Genomic DNA, 19,747 nt, shown 5'->3' on the forward strand with positions numbered 1-19,747 from the left:
CATGACTCAGCTCTTCTGGGTTTTCCACTCATTCATAAATATTCTGGATGTGTGTGGGCCAGGCTGGCACTGTGTAAGGAGGATTATTTTGTGGTGAATGTTTTGGGGACAGCTTGGAGAATCCTTCAAATGGATCTGGGGTGAACTGCAGCCCAAGAGCTCTCCTGTTTCTGGAGGGCAAAAACCCTCTGATCTGCTTCAAATTAAGGCATTATGAGTGTGCTGAGGGCTCAGCTGAGAGCTTTGGGCTCCAACAGGAGCTGTCCTGACAGTTCATCACAGTTGGGAACTGCAAACACGAGGTGCCAAGCTGTAATCACACCTCGAGTAATGGGCACAGCACTGGAGGAGATGAAAAACGGCAAAACCTCTGACAATTCCTCTCGAAAGTGTCTGTAAAATACAGTAAAAGTTATAATCTCAATGTTGGAGGTGAAAAGTGAGAAAACTCAGCAAGTTGGTATAAATTCTGTCTCCCAGTGGGTTTAAATTCTATCTCCAAAGATTTTGCTCATCTAGAAAACATGACGGTGTGAGTGCCAGGGCTCCTCCTCATCAGTCCTGTTCCCATTAATTTATAATTCCTTCAAAAGAGGATTTCTTCCCCATGCCATCAAACTCAACTTTCAGAGCACAAGGAAAAGTTTGGGTTTTTTTTTCCAGGAATGCAAAGGTTGGAGCTGCTATCTGCAGGAGCACACACCCGATGGAACATTGCTCTTTAAACATTTCATTTGGCAAACAGAACGTGGAGAGGACTTTGTTCAGGATTTCCATTGCCCTCCCATGGTGGGATCCATGCAAAGCATTTCTCTTCCTTATTGTGCCCGTTCCCTGTGTTTGGCTTTGGGAGGTGCAGGGAGCGGCAGGGAAACAGCAGCAGGTGCTTTCTGGGAGGGTCCCTGCAGCTTGAACCAAGTAAAAACTCTTCTTTGTGTGAATTCTTCACCTTCTTTACTAGATTTTAAAGGGTTTAGACAAGAGGTATTCACTAGGAAGGAAAGAAGCTGCTGAAAACAACCTCTGCTAAAAACCTTTGGAGATTTCCCCAGCCCTTTGCACTTCTCCTTGCATCCAGAAAAGCTGGAATAACCCTCCCTACTCCCTACCCAGGAATATTCCGAATCACTGGGCTCCAGCAGGAGACTTCAAAGGATTTCTGGCCCTCAGCAGGGAACAGAAGCATTTTTTTTTTCCCCAGCTGAAAGAGAGAGGAGGTGAGATAACACTTTAGACAGCTTGAGACCACACCACAGCTTAGGAAACTCTTCCAGCTCCAAAATCTTTTTCCCTGGGGAAAAAACCCATTCCTGGACAAGGGGAAGAGGTTTCCATGGGATCCCAGCTGCACACTAAGGTGGGAGGGTGGAATTTTGGAGCTCCCAGTAACACCAGTATGCCCAGTACGCGGGTGACAGCTCTCTTGGGAGGGTTATGATGTCAGGCTCTTTATAAAAGTCTCTTTTCTCCTGCTTCGTTATAGTTCCATGGTAATTGTAGTTAATTGCTTCACTGGGCTAATTGTAGCACAGCAGCTGGAAGTGTTCACACCAAAAATAATCCGAATAAAAAGAGCAAACGGAACCAATAATCCAGCAGTGAAAAAGGGAACAAAGGCAGAACAGGAGATGATCCAATTCCAGCTGCATTGACCCTGAAAGTACAAATGCCCCATTAATTTAAGGAATGAGAAATGTTGGGGCTCAGCTGGCCAGCACCATACACCTCCTGTTTAAAACTCATTTTCTTAATTTCACCTCATCAGAATTCTCATTTATCCTGCCATCAAGGTTTCCTGGCCAATTTCATGGATCACCTCCCACATCCATTACTGAGAGCCACAGCACGCCAGACCATGAACATCCAGAACCTTCCTCCCAAGGCCCCTGAGGGCAGCTTTTACCCAAAACCATCAAAAACAGCTTCCCAAGGCCCTTGTGGGCAGCTTTTACCCAAAACCATCAAAAACAGCTTCCCAAGGCCCTTGTGGGCAGCTTTTACCCAAAACCATCAAAAACAGCTTCCCAAGGCCCTTGTGGGCAGCTTTTACCCAAAACCATCAAAAACACCCTCCCAAGGCCCTTGTGGGCAGCTTTTACTCAAAACTATTAAAAACAGCTTCCCAAGGACCTTGTGGGCAGCTTTTACCCAAAACTATCAAAAACAGCTTCCCAAGGACCTTTTCCTTAGTGCTGCTCCCCAGGGAACACAGGGATCAAGATCACCACCAGAGCCCCTGCACATCTGAGTGTCCAATTTACTCAGAATTCCAGGGAAAATTCCTGTGCTTGTGAAATTTTGAAATATTAAACAAGCTGGGGTGTTTTTTTTGGTTTTTTGGTTTTGTTTTTTGGTTGTTTTTTGGTTTTTGTTCTTTTTTTTTTAAGGTTTTCTCATCTTTGTGATTCGGCCATCATCTAAAATTCTTACTTCAGATGCTCCAGTTATAAATTTAATTCCCTGATTATTTGGAAGTTAGGGGGAAAATTCACACAACTACTTAAGCCACGGTAAAAGAAGCCCAGCAGGTGTGGGAGAGTCAGCAGAACCACACAAACAGCAAATTACAGTCGTGCAGCACCAGTGAGAGCCCAAACTGGGACAATTCTCCCAGATGAATTGCTGCACCCCAGGGCACAGACGTGGACAAGTGGCCACGTGCCAGGCTGAGCACTGAAATGAAAGCAGAACAGGCAGATTTGCAAATGAAATGTCACAGAATGTGGAATAATTAACTTTCTCTTAATCACACACAATCAAATCAATATTCATGCAGCAAAAGCAGCCCTGTCCTCTAACCCTTACTCGAATAATTTCAGTTATTTTTCCCTCAAACACCAAACAACAGCTGAATACCCTGAAATCCTACACAAACTGAACAACTGGGAGGTCAGGAGCAAAGCTGGACTCAAAGTGCAGATTCTCAGCTCCAACATCCAAACCACCCAAAGCAGCCCTGCTGCAAACTTGTCGTAGTCAAGGGAATCAAGGAGCTGAAACTAATGAAATGTTCAGGGAAAATAATCCCAGGAAATTGAGAATTCAGGGTTTGTGAGCTGACAGAGGAGGTCTGATGCCTCCTGAGGTGCTCCAAAGGCTGGATCTGAGCTTGTCCCACGACTCCACCAGGAACAGATAAAAGGAAATGGGCTCCTCTTGACTCTGTCCTCACACCCAGCAAGGAAAATCCAGCCTGCACCAAACAAAGCCCCTTGCTTCAGCAGCTTTGTCCTGCATATTCCTTCCAATAAGCAATCCAATAAGTCTGAATCTGAGGAGCCCAAATCCTGAGAATATCTCCAGGCAACTTCCATGGGAACTCCCTGGCTGGAAGGCTCTGATTCACAATTAACTCCAAGAATTCCCACTTGTCATCATCCCTGCCTGCTCCACCCTTGTTTCAGCAGTTGCTCCATCAGGACAGGTAAGAGATGATAAACTCTGCTGATCCTGGGGTTTCAGGACAGCCAGGACAGCCAAGGCCTCCTTTTTGTTGGAATAAGGAGGTCCAAGCTCAAAATAGGCTATGGAAATTGTTTTATGTGGCCAGATGTAAGTTAGAGCCCTCCTCAATTACCAACAGACATTAGTCTGGGTTTAAAAGTGAAATTAAAACCATGCACCCTCTGCCTCAAAATAAGAATCTCAGTGCTGGAATATAATCAGGCAAGAGGAAAAAGTCAGGAACCAGAAAAAAGGGGAGAGAGGAAATATCCATATGACAGAAAACATGGTAAATCTGGCAAATCCATATTAAAAGAAAAAAACAACATGTTCTGCTTTTCTTACAATGACTGAGCAAAGAGGGAGGAAATGAAGGTAAATTGTGGCAGGGTCAGAAATAGATCCATTGGCAGCCAGGGTGCTGTTCCTGTTATTTTCTCTGGCAGCTCCTATCTTTGCTTTGTAATCATGGAGCAAATCAGAAATATCTCTTTATTTCAAGGTCGTACTCAAGGATGAGTTACACTCTCTGAATTTTTAGGAGCTTTAGGTCCTTTAAAAAAAAAAGAACAGGGGGAGAAAATGCAGGTAAAATGTTCATCATGGGGAATTTGACACGAAAGAAGTGAAGCCAGGCTGAGAATAAAGCACCAGGCATGGAAAGGGCTGGGATGGGATTGCAGCACCCTAATTAAAGATGGGGAGCAACAGCCTCGCCCATGGGGCTGGCAGAGGAAAGGGCTTCCAGCAGCTCCTTGCATTTCCCACAGACACAAATTGCACAAGAGAGAGGCTCACTGAGGCAGTAATTATCTGCCAAATGCACAGAGATTGAGTGATTTATGAAGGAACAGCTCAAAAAAAGATGCTGCAAACTAATTCAGCATTGTGAAGGATGCTGCAAACTAATTCAGCATGTCTGGCTCTGGACACGATGGTGCCTTGCTCAGGGGAACTTTGGGACAGGTCTGGTATTTCACTCCAGGTAAATAATACATCCCAAGAAGTTTTCTCCACACATTTTTGATTTCTCTTTTCAACATTTCTCCCCATGTGAGAATTAAAGGTGAAATCAAGCAGGATCAGACTGGTCCTGAGGTGTGGGTACCTACACCCAGCAGTCTGTGCTGCCTCAGGCTTGGTGTGGAGACACATCCAAAAATTCCAAGGGCTTCCAGTGCCCAAACCTTCCACAGCTGGCTACAGGTGCCTCATGTGCTATCCAATAATCTGAGGTAATTGGTATCCAAATTTTGGCTAATTTTGATATCTAAAAGCTCTTCCTTATCACAGATGTATTTTAGTGGAACCACCAAAATACCTCAGAGTCCCACACCCAGTTCAGCATCAGAACTGGATATTGGGGAGAAGTTCTTCCCTGGGAGGGTGGGCAGGCCCTGGCACAGGGTGCCCAGAGAAAGGGTGGCTGATCCATCCCTGGAAGTGTCCAGGGCCAGGCTGGACAGGGCTTGGATGAACCTGGGACAGCGGAAGGTGTCCCCATGGCAGGGGTGGCACTGGATGGGCTTTAAGGTCCCTTCCAACCCAAACCATTCCCCTCCAATCCTCTCCACCCATGCCAGGACTTGGCAGTGAAGCAGCCCCTCCAGCATCCCTGGCTCCATGGCCTCTTTTCCCCAAGACATCCTCAGCTGCCACACAACCAGCACTGGGATCATCTTTCACATAAATGCAGATACTCCTAAATAAATGATGAGCTGCAGCACGGGGATCAGCCGGGGAAGTTTCCACTCCCTCGGCTGTGCAGCCAGGCCTGGTTTTGCAATGTTCAGGTTGAGCAGCACCTGCACCAACACCTTTTCCCAGGGATGTGTCAGCGCTGCGTGTCGTGCCTGTGCCAGCAGGTGGGAGCAGCGGGAAAGGATCCATCCCACCGCAATTGCGACATCTCCTCCCGGGAGTTTATCGCCCTGGATAATTGTGACATGCAAATGCCATCAGAGAAGACTGGAGCAAGCAGAAAGAAATAATGAATAGTTAAGAAGAAGGAGTGAATTGTCGTTTCATTTAGCAAATTTCATTTATTTCAGCACATCTTAGGTTGACACTGGGAAGATGCTTAATGCTAAAATGTCCCAGTGTTCTGGTGAAGCCCTGTGTGGACAGAGTGTCCCTGTCCTCCTCCTCCTCCCACTCCTCCTTCTTTTTCCATATTTTCCTTCCCTGATTGTTTAAGCAATCTTCATTCACTGAACTGTATTTTTGGCATTTTCCCTGGTTTTGTCTCCAGCCAGACAGAGTGAGGCAAGGAAAGTCACGAAAGTGAATCTAGAAATGTCAGCTCTCTCCATAATTTTTATGTGCAGCTTTTGAGCAGGAATAATGTGCAAAACATTTTCACCTGCATATCACTCTTCTCATGCTCTCTCATCAGAGAACTCAGAGTGAAAAATACACTTATTTTTCCTGATCACAGAATTACAGAATCATTGAGGTGGAAAAGATCTCCAAGATCATCAAGTCCAGTCTTTAACCCACCAAACCATATCCCAAAGTGCTGTTTGAACACTTCCAGGGATGTGACTCTTCCACCACCCTGGGCAGTCCATTCCAATGCTTAACCACTCCTTCAGTGAAGGAATTCTTCCTGATATCCAGCCTGAACCTCTCCTGATGTCCACACCTGTCCTCTCCCAGCAGCTCTCAGCTCACCCCACCTCTCACCAGGATTCCTTTAATGGGATGAGATGTTTTAGCTGGCACACAGAAGATCACCAAGGCAAGTGGAAAGCAAACAGCTCCTGTACAATCATCCTCAGATCCCTCTCGTGTTCTGATGAGCAAATATTTACCTTTTTAAAACAATTATTTCTTAGTCTGAGGTTCATGCCTAGTGCAGCCTGGTAACAAACACACCAGGACTGAAGCAACACCTCCTGGCTCCTGTCCATGCTTTGCCTTAAAGTGAAACCTTTGCCGTGGCTGTCTGTGGTTATCAAGGAAGGAAAAGTCACGATGTTTGAGTTATCACAATTTCACAGAATCCCAGAATGGTTTGGGTGGGAAGGCAAATTAAATCCCATCCCATCCTGCCCCCTGCCCTGGACAGGGACACCTTCCACTGTCCCAGGCTGCTCCCAGTGTCCAGCCTGGGCTTGGGCACTGCCAGGGATCCAGGGGCAGCCACAGCTGCTCTGGGCACCCTGTGCCAGGGCCTCACAGGGAACAATTTCTCCCTCACATCTAATCTAAATCTACTTTCATTCATCTGGGATGTCTCCCTGTTTGAGCAGCTCAGTACAGTTTGGGTTATTTTGGTTTATAAAGGCTACAAAGAAAAACCCCATTGCTTGTAAGCCCCTGACAGGCAGAGCAGGAGTTTTTAAAAGGCTCCAGGGATTTAGGAAGCAGACGGAGCTGTTTGCTCCCCTGACTGCACACACCCAGCAGCTCTGCCTCTGAACATCCAGCTATTCCCAGCTGCCTCAGCAGGGCTGGGAGTTATCCCCCTCTCTGACACAGGGCAGCACTTCCAGAGGTATCCCTGAACTGCATCCAACGTGTTTGACGTGCAAGTTTCACACAGACATGAAAAGAAAGCCAACCCACGGGTATTTGTGCCGTGACAAAGCTCATTAAAGCTGGTGATGCAACGCAGTTTCACCTCCATCAGCTGGGAGTGGAATGTCACAATATCCCCATCCTGTCACAAAGCCATTTTATAGGAGCTCTTCTGGCTCCTTTTGTTCTGCCTTGAAGTTCAGCAGCGATAATGCTTGTGGCTCACACTGTAAATTGGATTGCTAATTGCATTCCTCACAAGAACTGAAGAAATAGGCAAGAACTGGAAAATAACTGGAGCATTATCCCAGTAAATGTAGTGCAGGTGAGCACACGGGGAGCAGCCCTGGAAGTGCCATGGCCCAGGGGAATCAGGGAACGTTATTCCTCCCGTTCACACCACAGAGGACACACGGAAACAGCAGCCCTTGCTGAAATCACCACAACTTCCCAGCTGCAATCCATGAAAAGCAAGGAGAGCCCTTCTTTCCAAAGGAATAGACAGCTTGGAGATGTCTGATTACAAACTGGGAGCTGGATCCTGGCTTTGAGTAAACCTGGGGGATAAACCTTGGAATAAACCTTGTGGGACTTGCCACCCCACACACAGGCCAGGCACAATCTGATCCTGCCCAAGAATGTCTCCAGTGGCACTGGGAGCTGAAACAGCTCCTGAAAAAGCCCTGCCTTTAATTGCCCTCTCTGAATCGTGGTGACTCTTCCTGCTAATTCCCCTCTCTGAATCGTGGTGACTCCTCTGTTAATTCCCCTCCCTGAATCCTGGAGACTCCTCTGCTAATTCCCCTCTCTGAATCGTGGTGACTCTTTCTGCTAATTCCCCTCTCTGAATCCTGGAGACTCCTCTGTTAATTCCCCTCTCTGAATCCTGGAGACTCCTCTGTTAATTCCCCTCTCTGAATCCTGGAGACTCCTCTGTTAATTCCCCTCTCTGAATCCTGGAGACTCCTCAGTTGTTAATTCCCCTCTCTGAATCCTGACAATTCCTCTGTGGTCAGAATGGAAACTGTTCCATTTCTCTAAATCGTGGATTCCTGCAATAGGAAGAGGAGCAAAATTGTTGGGAATGTGTGAATGCTTGTGAGAAATAGATTTGTAAAGAATTCTAGAATAGATTTGTAAAGAAATGCAGACTGGGTGTCTCCAGGATCCTCCTCAAAACGAAACTGGGCACCAGTAAACATCAGGAAGGTGTTTTATTGTTATTGCACAGCCCATCCCATGCTTCCATGTGGATGCTGTTACTAAAGTCCTGCAGTTGAATGAGGATGTTTTTATTGTTTGTGACGTGGAGGTGCTGTGCACACTGCTCTGAATCCCCATTTTATATGGGAGTGAATAGGAAAAAATGAGTGTAAAACACTGTTTGGTTCTGTTCTTAAATTCCTGAGAGTTTTATACTGGAATCAGCACAGGTAATGAAAACAGCAGCCCAGAACAATCCCTCCTTGGGAAGCTCAGAGCAGGAGAGCTCCTCGGGCACCTCCTTTCCTGGATCCAGTGAATGTGAGGGAATAGTGACCTCAGGTGTCTGTTCAATTAATCACAGGGATATTCCCATGAATTTACCATTCCATTGGACATTCCTACTAAAAATGAAGCTGCTGGGAGCTGCTGTCACTGGCACAAAGTCTCCTGGGTTTTCTGGCCTTGGCACTTGAGCTTTCCCAAAAACACCTACAAGGACTTTCTGGAGGGCCCAGCCACCTGCAAAAAAAAAAAAAAAAAAAAAAAAAAAAACCGAGAACAAATCTATATTGACAGCTGTTTTTAAATAGTGTGAAATTTTTAAATTTGAGATATATTTAAATGGTGTGCTCACTGTCCTTGCCTATGACATAAACCCTTTAAATGATGTGAAAGAATATGGCAGTAGAGGCAGAAAATGCCCACATAAAATCAGTGTAACACTTAATACTCACTGCAAACACGTAAGAAATCAGTACAAACTGATATGGCTTTCACTAGGGGTGAGATTCAGGCTGCTTTGCTTTTTACCTCATTTTGTGCAATAAAAATATATTCAAAAATATTAAATCCTTCAGAAGTGGCTGTAACACGGTTTAAAACACAAATTTTCATGGAAGCAGAGGACAACCAGAGCTTGCAGAGGCAACACACAGTTACTTCAATGACTACAAAGAACCCAGTTCTGATATTCACTGAGGCTCTGCCTTGAGCTGAGGTGGGATTTGGTGTACTAGCACCAAAACTAGGTGGAGAAAATAAAACTGCAATGGAAACTTTTCCAGCATTATCAGGATCCAGTTCTCATCCCAGTGGCTTCCATAAAGGACAGGCTTTGTCCTACCCCTCTCCCAACGCCACTCTCCAAATGCCAGCCTGGACGCGTTTTATTTCCTAAATCAAAGATGGAGTGATTCATCAGGGCTTCTAAGGAAATACTATGTAACACTCGCTGTGCAGCAGAGGTTCTGAAACAAAACTTCAGAGCAGGGAAACATTTATTTATTGTGCTTTTTCCTTTCATTGTTTTAATAATATGGTCCATAGTGAGTCTCCAGAGAGGTCTGCAAAGAAACTTAATTTCAAAGGAGCAGAAGCGAGTAAGTGTGTGAACACAAGCATCGCACCAAAGAAAAATGTGCCAAAGAATTAAAAACACGGCAGACAGCTTGACAGGCTGTGATTTTCAGTCCTGAAGTGAAAGAACTCTTCGTTTCCATCAGGATGTTACCGCATTAAATAAATCCCACACAACGTGTTGATGCAATTCAGCTTTATTTTTCTCCAGCATAACCTGCAGGAAACAAGTGCTGATCCACAAACAAACACAGAATCATCAAATGATAGAATGCTCTGGATTGGTGTCACAGAATCATCAAATGATAGAATGCTCTGGAATGGAAACGACCTTAAATGTCATTTAATTCTGACCCCCTGCCACGGCGGTTCCTCCTTTCCATAGGGTGCTTACGATACCTCACAAATTGAATACAAAGCGGACGGACTATGCGGACTATGCAGGTGGTCCTTGTAAATAAAAATATAATTTAATTCTTAATTAGCGAATTGTAAAGCGTACGTCCCTCAAGGCTCCCTCCCGCTCCATGGCTCCCTCACAGCCCTTTCCGGGCTCACTCAGGGCTCCTCCATGGCTCCCTCACGGTTCCCTCCCGCTCCATGGGTCCCTCACGGCCCTTTCCGGGCTCACTCAGGGCTCCCCCATGGCTCCCTCAAGGTTCCCCTCGCTCCATGGCTCCCTCACAGCCCTTTCCGGGCTCACTCAGGGCTCCTCCATGGCTCCCTCACGGTTCCCTCCCGCTTCTCCATGTCGGCTCCATCACGGCCCCCTCAGAGCTCCCGCCCGCTTCTCCACGGCCCCGGAACAGCCCTCGGCTGGGCTCGCCCCGCCGTCTCCTCCCCTTCCTCTGCCGGCCGGAAAGCGCCGCGTGTTCCGCAGCCATGGAGTACCTGCCGGCCCCCGCGGCCCCGGCGCAGGGACACATGTGAGCGGTGGCGGGGGGACCGCGCTTCCCGGTGCCTGGGACCATGACCGTGACCATGACTAACTGTGCTTCTCTCTGTCCCTGTGTCCCAGCCTGTGCTGCCAGTGCGGCGTCCCCATCCCGCCCAACCCGGCCAACATGTGCGTGGGCTGCCTGCGGGCCCAGGTGGACATCACCGAGGGCATCCCCAAGCAGGGCACGGTGCACTTCTGCAAGCAGTGCGAGAGGTGAGCAGCCGCGAAATCGCTGGGGATGGCAGCAAAATGCACTTGGAATATATCAGTGTCAGGGTTTAGGGAGGCTAAAGCGCACAGGTTTGGTATGGGGAAGCTGGGGGGCTCAGCCTGGAGAAAAGGAGGCTCGGGGGGAACGTTTGGCTCTGCACAACTCCCTGACAGCCAGGGAAGGGTTTGTTTGGATATTGGGAAAAATCCTTCGTGGAAAGGGATGTCCAGCCTGGCAGGACATCCTGACAGGAGGGGACAGCCAGGGAAGGGTTAGTTTGGATATTGGGAAAAATCCTTCGTGGAAAGGGATGTCCAGCCTGGCAGGACATCCTGGCAGGAGGGGACAGCCAGGGAAGGGTTAGTTTGGATATTGGGAAAACTCCTTCATGGAAAGGGATGGCCAGCCTGGCACAGCTGCCCAGGCCCCAGTGAAATCCCCATCTCTGGAGAGATTTAAAAGTCCTGTGGATGTGGCATTTGGGGATGTGGTTTATTGGTGGGTTTGGCAGTGCTGGGGGAATGAACTCAGTCACCTTAGCCACTTTGCCATGATGTTCTATGATTATAAAAGTTGTAGCTGCATTGGTATTGCTAAACTGAAAGCTTTGGAAATAGCTGCTCGTCCTTGGAGTGATTTAAGGTGCTCAAGCAGCTTTCACATGCTGTAAAATGCTCCCTGCACCCCAGGTACCTCCAGCCTCCAGGAACCTGGATCCAGTGTGCCCTGGAATCGAGAGAGCTCCTGGCTTTGTGTCTGAAGAAAATCAAAGCCTCCCTGAGCAAGGTGAGAGCTGATCCTGCTGGGATTTCACAGCCTGGTCACAATTGTTACTGCAGAGATGGGAGCTGAGCAGAGTGAACTGAGGGAAGATGATGTGGTTTTAATTTTTTGTAGATTTCAGAAATTAGTTATGCAATAGTTGTTCTCACTGGTTTATGATGATGTGAAAAAGGGTTGCAGAGGTGTGTATATAGATTAACTCAAATTCACATGTTTCACTTGAAAAAACATCCCTTAGGTTCAGAATATTATTAGAGGGAAGGACCTGAGATTGAGCACCTCTATTTTACATTGATCAACCTCCATGTTCTAGCTAAGCACTATTAATTTGATTTGGGATATTGATATATATATCTATATTTGTAATTAAGATTATTCACTTTTTCACTATAGACTGTTTGTGTTTGTGGAGTTGGGCTTGGTTTTACTGAGCTCTTGTGCTTCCCCACGGGCAGGTCCGGCTGATCGATGCAGGATTCATTTGGACAGAGCCACATTCCAAGAGGATCAAGCTCAAGCTGACTGTTCAGAAAGAGGTAACTGGAGCATAACCTTCTCCATGTGGCTTTTAAAAAGCTTTTATGGCAAACAGCAGGATTTTTCAATTATTCTTTTGTCACTAAAGTGCCATTCATCAGAATGAAGCAAGTTATTGTCTGTTCCAGTAAAGATGGGAAAACCCTGCAGTTATCTGTGACCCAACCAGAGCTTAAACCTTGAACACTTTGTTTTTGCAGGTGATCAATGGGGCAGTTCTGCAGCAGGTGTTTGTGGTGGAGTACGTTGTTCAGTCTCAGATGTGTGAAGACTGTCACAGGATTGAAGCCAAGGATTTCTGGAAAGCTGTGGTGCAAGTCAGGCAGAAGGTAGAGGCAAACTGAATTTTTATTTGATCGTGGCAGAACAATCAGGCAAAGAATTGGGTGGTTTTCTGGATTTCTCAGACAAAGATGTACTCACACCTTGCCACAGGGATATGTTTGGGTTCAATTTTTTTGTTGAATTGTTTTCTAACTCAGTTTAGAACAGAGTTTTAACTTCTGCTGTCCAGTATTAACATTCTTTAAAATGATGCTGGCAGGAGGATCTTGTGTGGATAACTAAATGCTCTCCTGTATTTTAAGGTAGTTTGGACACAGTGGGACAAATATTTAATTCTTCTTTAAAGGAAATAGATCTCTCTAGCAACCAGTTCCACAAAAATGAGAAATGGAAGCTTTAAATAATTTGCTAAAAGTGGAGCACTCTGAAATCTTTTTGTTGAGTTGGATGTTCTTTCTCTAGGTAATCTCTTCATATAAATGTTTATTCTTCAGAGATCCTGCTTTGTACTCAATGCTTCTTAAATAACCTTGATGCTTCTGTGTTTGTTTGGCTTTAGACTGTGCACAAGAAGACTTTTTACTATTTGGAGCAGCTGATTTTGAAGCACAGGCTCCATCAAAACACACTAAGGATCAAAGAAATCCACGGTGAGTGGCTCTGGAGGCAGAATAACCTGCATTTATGATGGATGTTTTCACGTGTGCAGAGAAAAGCTTATGAATTATATTTGATAAAATAGAATAGAAATAGATTTGTTTCTTTGCTTTTCAGATGGCCTGGATTTTTATTACTCTTCCAAGCAACATGCCCAGAAGATGGTGGACTTCCTTCAGTGTACGGTTCCATCCAGGTACATCTCCCCTGTCCGTTGCCTTGGGCACTCAGAACTTTGGGGAACTGTCTTAAAATCCTTCCTTTTGAAAGAATTTTTTAAGTGCAAGTGTAAGGAATCTGTACTTTAATCAAAACAGACAAAATCCCTTCTACAAAAGTGTCATATTTTCCACTTAGCCATGGTAAAATTTACCTCTGTTTCCTTGATATCTGTATTTGTGATGCAGACACTTTGTTCCCAGGATCTCCTGTTCCCCCTGATGTCTCTTGATTCCTGAAAACTCTGTTCTCCTGTTTCACAGATCCAAATCATCCCAACGTTTGATCTCCCACGACATTCACAGCAATGTCTACAACTACAAAAGCACTTTCTCTGTGGAAATTGTTCCCATATGCAAGGTAGCTTCCTCTGCTTCACATTTGGGCTGTTGTGGGAAGAGTTGACATTTGGAGGTTGGAGGGTTTGGGGGGTAGGGAGGGATCCACACAGGAAATGCAGAAGTTACTGGGCTAGAAAAATAAAAACACAGAGTTGAAAATTTTCTTTCAGCAGATTTGTTTGAAAATGGAGGAAATGGGAATGACAATTGGTTGTGTTGGTTTGCAGGACAACGTTGTGTGCCTGTCACCCAAGCTGGCCCAGAGCCTGGGGAACATGAGCCAGATCTGTGTGTGCATCAGAGTGACCAGCACCATCCACCTCATCGACCCCAGGACCCTGCAGAGTGAGTTGGGGCTTTTCCCCAGCCCCTGATTGTTCTGCTGGCACAATTCCTGTGGGTTTGTTTCCACAAAATCTTGGAGCTCTGGACCTTACTGTTGTTAAATTTATTCTGTACAGTAGAAATTTCGTAGTGAGCTGAGAGTTCTCCAAGCTTGATTGCCATGGGATCCTGGGCAGAAAGTGCAGGCTCAGTTTGAGCTCCTGGGTGTTCTGAGCATTTACCTGTGTCACCTTTACTCCCCTACAATTACATGGCATCTGCATTAAATTTTCAGCCACTTCAGTACCAGAAATTCTGTGCTTTGCTTGATGTGTGCTGGTGAGCTTGGGCAGCAGAATCCCTCTAAAAGGATGGATCCAGGAATAACTCCTTTGAGTAAAGCCTGTCACAGATCAGCTGCTCTGCAGCAGCATTACAGAGATGAACAAAATGTGTCTGGCAGTTGCCTTCATTTTGGTCAATGGTTGTTTTTTCACAAGGAATTCTCTCCCTGATCATTTTGCAGTTGCTGAAATCGATGGGAACACCTACTGGCGCCACCCCTTCAACAGCCTGTTCCACCCCAAGCAGCTGGAGGAGTTCATCATCATGGACATCAACAGGGTCCATGAGAAGAAAAAAGGTGCTGGGGCAGGGGCTCGGTCAAACAAGGTGAGAGTTTCTCTGGTTAATTCCTGGTTTGGGCCTCCTGCTCAGCCGAATTCATGGCCTGGGTCTGCCTGGCACAGTCAGTCTGGGCTGTTCTGGACCTTGCCACTGGCAGAAGCTTCCCTTGGGACCATTTGGTTTGGAAATGGCACAGGCAGGATGTGAATTCCACTTCCAGGGATTCTGCTTGCAGAGTTTAAACTCTGCTCGTTGAAATATTAACTTTGCAGCTTTAATGACTGAATTTGTTTTGTGGGAGCATTTCTTTTTAATCAGAATTAATGGATCTTCTCAGTTAAAAGCGAAAATAGAAACATTTATTTATATATTATAAATAAATATCTATATTTATTTATAGAAACAGCCTTTGGGAATTCCAGGGAGTTGCCATGTCCATTTCCTTACTTCTATGGCATGAGAAATGAGGAGTGGCAAGGGATACATTGGATATGTGATGCAGAAAACACAAGTTTAATGACAAGTGGAGTTTAAACCCGTGCAGATGTTGGGGTTAAGCTGGGTTTAGTTTTATTAAGGAATGTTTTATTTTCCATTCCCACAGCACACTCTGGCTGAAGCCTGGGTCAGGAAAACCTCGGAGCTGGACACGGATCACCAATATTTCTGCTGCACCCACCTGGGGCACATCCTGAATCCTGGAGACCTGGTCTTGGGGTCTGTTCCTCTTTTCTGAAACTTTTATTGAATGGTTATTTAATGACTGAATCCATGTGCTGTCCAGAAAGTGCTGAACTGTTCTGATTTCAAAATGAAAGAAAGCAGCAAAAAGGGTGGAATCGTCCTGGTCCTAATCCAAGAAATCTCTTTTCTGGAAGGAGTTTTCATGTAAAAATTGTTAGAAATAAGAGAGCTGATTGCCTTCAGAGTGTAGCTTGGAATCACAATTTAGCCACAAATAAATGGGAAGGATTTTTAAAACACCAATTAATTATTTGTTCACTAATGAATATCATATACAGTGGTAACAAATGTGAATTCTTTGTAAGATTGGGCAAATTAGGTGATGCTTACAAAGGTTTCAACATGAATGTTGTGAGCCCAGCAGAACCTCAGTGGGTGTTGCAGTTTGGACTCCAGAGGTTGGGAAGTGCCAGCAGAGCAGGATTTGGGAGCTGCAGCTGCTCAGAAAGCTGCACATTCATGTGGATTTTTATTTGTTTCACTTCCTCTGGGAATATTTCTGTTCCTTAGGAGCTGCACCTTGCCCTGTGCTGCCCTTTAGCACAAACATGGTAGACTGAGGTCAGGGTTTTTATAAAGCAGAATAAAACCCCTCTTTCTGTTTTAGCTTTGACTTGGCCAACTGCAACCTAAATGATGAATTTGCCAACAAGATGAACCCCCAGCACATTCCTGACGTGGTAAGAAAATCCCTTTCTGTGTCCAGAGTTCCTCCTTACCCAAGGCTGGGAGGGAGTGTGGGTTGATAGTGAGCAGTGCCTGAAGGAAGAGAGGATATCAACAGTGACATTTGAGCAGCATCTGATTTTGAAGGATTATTTCTTTAAATATTTGAGTGATGGTTAAATTTTCTATTTATTGTTGGGTTTTTTTCCAAATGCCATGGTTAGATAATACATTAATTGTTGGTTTTATTCCAATTACCAACCACTGGGTGCTGAATGATAACTCCAGTGTGTGCCTGTCCCTTCAGGACCATTGCCCGAGTGTTTGGAAACATTTGAACCAACAAACTCCCTGTAAATTCAATACAACCCTGCTGAGTGCCAGTCCAGCTGGTTGTAGATGCCCAGATGTGGATTTGGGTGCTGATTTGGGATTTTGGGAGGTGGAGAAAGGAGCTGCTTTTCCCTGCAGGTGCTGATCAAGAAGAGCTATGACCGCTCCAAGCGGCAGCGCCGCAGGAACTGGAAGCTGAAGGAGCTGGAGAGGGACAGGGAAGCCTCAGACACAGATGATGAAAGGTGCAGTATCTGCTCTCCTTGTTCAGTGACAAAGCAGCTTCTAAATAACCTCCAGCTGAGAGGAAACAAAGGGGAAATTAGAGAGAAATTAATCGGGAATTTATAGGTGAGGGTAAAACAGCGGTGAGTTGGAGATGTGGGGATGCTCTCAGGTCTGCTGGGGTTTTGTTTCTGTGATTTTGCTTTGTTGCATCAATTTCCAGAAATCCAAAGGAACAGGGAGTAAATACATCCCACATCTTTTACAGACAATACCAGGACTTCCTGGAAGATCTGGAAGAGGATGAGACCATAAGGAAAAATGTCAACATTTACAGAAGTAAGGCCTTTCTAACTCCTTCACTGGGTGTAATTAAATCATGTTTAAATCGTGTTCGAGGCAAAACAATTTTACTGAAATTCTCTATTTGCATCCTCCAAACTCCTCATGCCTGGAGAAATGCTGTAAAACATTTCACAGATGTGTTTCACCTGATGGGTTTTGTTTCTTGCCATTAATGTGAAAAAGAACTTTCTTCCTGCACCCAAAATCTCTGCTGAGTGAAGGATTTGATACAGAATTCAATTTTTTTTCATGAGGGGACTGTTGAGTTTTTAGGAAGAATTTTTGGTTTTGTGGTTTGTTGGCTGTTTTGGTGGTGTTGGTTTGATTTTTTTTCCCCCCCCTTTTCCCCTGGGGTTGCTCTGGTGGTTTGAGGTATGTTTTCTTTGCTTAGCTGGTTTTTTGGGGGGTTTCTGTGTGTTTTTAGATGCAGATATTCCTGTGGAGAGTGACACAGATGATGATGGAGCTCCACGGATCAGCCTGGCTGAGATGCTGGAAGATCTCCACATTTCCCAGGACGCCACTGGAGGGGAGGGAGCAGAAATGCTGACAGAGTGAGGACAGTGCCTGACATCCCATAAATATTCCCTTGGGGAGCAAAACCTCCCCAGACCATCATTAACCATCACAGGGCCAGGAAAAGTGACAAAACTCCCGCTGCACCCCAAAATAATGGCCTGGAATTCATCTTTTATGGATGATATTCCAGAGAATCAGCAATTAAAGTTCAATTTCTGGTGTGGAAGCATTTGCAATATAAATTCCACAAGTTCCTCCCATCCCTGAGGGATCTTTCCATGCAATTTCTGCAGTGGAGAAAATAAGGAAGGATGTGCAGAGGGAGAGATTTTATTGCAGTTTCCTGGATTTTAGGTAGAGTCCCTACCTACTGTTACAGCTTTAATTTTTCACATGGGGAAGGTTCTCCCCATTTTTTGGCACAGTGGTTTGAAGCCTTTTATGATACTGGTAGATTATTCCATATATCCAGATTTAGGGAAGCTCAAGACTAATTTCTGTTCCCTTACACAAAGAAAACTTCCCTGCAAAGCCCTTGATCAGAAAGGTTGGAAAATCCTGTGGAGTGTGATGAGTACTGAACTGTATCCCCTGTCTGGATCAGTGGATTAAAAGCAACATGCTCAGCAATTAATTAATAAACCAGCTATAAAGGATTAAAAACCTCTCCAGATATTTTGATTCATTATTTTTTAATTCATTTTCAAATCCAGTTGCCCTCTGCAAGTCCAAAGAAGGCAGAATAATGAACTCCCTGTTGGTGGCAGGTGATGGGGGGGTAATAAAATCTGGGTTTAAACTCTGCTGTTTTCATCCATCCTTTTCCTCCTCCCTGTTTTCCTTGCTGGAGTCTCCCAGGAATGTTGGATATTTGCTGTGCTGTCTCATCCTGTTTATCCCTGGACATTTCCCTCTTCCTTTCCCCCCTTCCTTGCTCTGCTGCCAGCCTGGAAAATCTTTTCTGGATCTTTCAGCAGGAGAAGATCTTGTGCTGCTGAAGCCTTGAATCCAAGGATTCCCTGGCTTTGTGGGATTTCTTTGGCTGGAGCAGCTCCCCACAACCAAAGTTGGGTCTCTGGAGGTTCCCAAGTTTCCAGTGGCCCTTTGGGAGCTCAGAGGGGTGTAGGGAGTGTCCAACAAATGAAATATTCACCAGTATTTCAGTTAACACAGTATTCATTGTCATGGATAAAAGCTGCCACTGGCCCTGCAGCTCTTCCTGAAAATCTCTGCCTTAAGCCACAAAAAGCTCCTTTTATACAACAGAAATCCTTCAGGATCTTAACCAGACCTGCTCAACGATGCATTTCCACCCAGATGTTGATGGATTTTGAGTTGGAAGTCATGGGAGAAGCTGTGCAGAATGTTGGAATTACGTTTTGCTCAGAGAAAAAAATGGTGGGGGAAAAAAAATTCTTGTGTAAGTCAGAGCTTGCAGCACAAAAGCTGGATAACTGAGGGGGGGAAATGAACAGAAAAAGGGGATTGGAATGTGCAAACACTCATTTTTGATTTATTTTTCCCCTAGATAAAAGTCTTGTATGTTGATGATGAAAAGCTCGAGGTGATGATTTCACCTTTAACTGCTGTAAAAATCTGCTAGTGGATGGCCTGATGTAACTGCAGAGGTCCCAGATTCTCCCAGATGGGAATTGCTGAGGTGAAATATTGATGGGAAAGCACTTCTAACCTCAGGCCAGGTGCCTGGGCTTGGCTGCACTCCAGGGACAGCTCCTGGGCCACTTTTGGGAGCTTGCAAGCTGAGGAATTGAGACACTGATCTGGTGGGGACTTAACAAAATCAGTGTTAGTTCAGTCTCTTATTCCTGGAAGTAGCTTAAAATAGGAAATCTTAAAGGAATATTGTGTCAGGAAGTTTTCCATAAAAAGTTCGACAAGGCTACAGATTCCTTCTGTTGGATTTCTGGGATTTGGAATCATTTCACTGGAATGCCAGTGGGAAAAGTGGCTCCATTTCCACCCTGGGACTGGCAGAGATGGATCCAATCCCATCCTGCAGGAGTATCCATGGAAAATTCCCCGTTCTGCAGGAGTATCCATGGAAAATCGGGATGTGCTGAACGTGAGAGCCCACCTGGTGTCACTGTTCCTGCACGGCCCAGGAGCTGCTCCCTGCTCCAGGAAAAGGGGCTGAAAACTCAGCAAAAAACTCTTCATGCCCGGGCAGTTCTTGATATTTAAATTCAAAATAACACCAAGCTAAAGGAAAATGAGACCAAGATTGCTTCGAGCTTGGTGTTGGAGGATTTAATGTCAGCAAACGGCTCCTTCTGCAGACTGGTCTCAACTCAGGGCCATTTGTTTCAGCTGCACCTCCCAGAGCAGGTGAAAGGAGTGGGGGAATTGGAAATGCAGAGGGATTTGGGAATGGCACTGAAGCCCATTCCAGGACATCATCATGGAACAAAGAATCTCGTTGCTGTCAGAATCTCTGTTTCCTCC

The 19,747-nt window shown here is 45.4% G+C and overlaps 1 protein-coding gene across 1 annotated transcript; it reads left to right on the plus strand.

The window, feature by feature from the left end:
* The first annotated feature begins 10,370 nt into the window (after positions 1 to 10,370).
* Positions 10,371 to 17,951, plus strand: NMD3 (NMD3 ribosome export adaptor). Its single transcript, XM_054639780.2, has 15 exons — positions 10,371 to 10,454; positions 10,547 to 10,681; positions 11,369 to 11,465; positions 11,918 to 11,998; positions 12,200 to 12,328; positions 12,844 to 12,934; positions 13,059 to 13,137; positions 13,424 to 13,520; positions 13,729 to 13,846; positions 14,352 to 14,497; positions 15,057 to 15,169; positions 15,804 to 15,876; positions 16,334 to 16,440; positions 16,689 to 16,759; positions 17,190 to 17,951. The coding sequence occupies exons 1-15, from the start codon at positions 10,411 to 10,413 to the stop codon at positions 17,321 to 17,323; spliced, it is 1,515 nt and encodes a 504-aa protein (XP_054495755.1). The 5' UTR covers positions 10,371 to 10,410; the 3' UTR covers positions 17,324 to 17,951.
* The last annotated feature ends 1,796 nt before the right edge of the window (positions 17,952 to 19,747 follow it).

The sequence above is a fragment of the Agelaius phoeniceus genome, chromosome 10 (genome assembly GCF_051311805.1).
Source record: "Agelaius phoeniceus isolate bAgePho1 chromosome 10, bAgePho1.hap1, whole genome shotgun sequence".
In the NCBI taxonomy this organism is placed as follows: Eukaryota; Metazoa; Chordata; class Aves; order Passeriformes; family Icteridae; genus Agelaius; species Agelaius phoeniceus.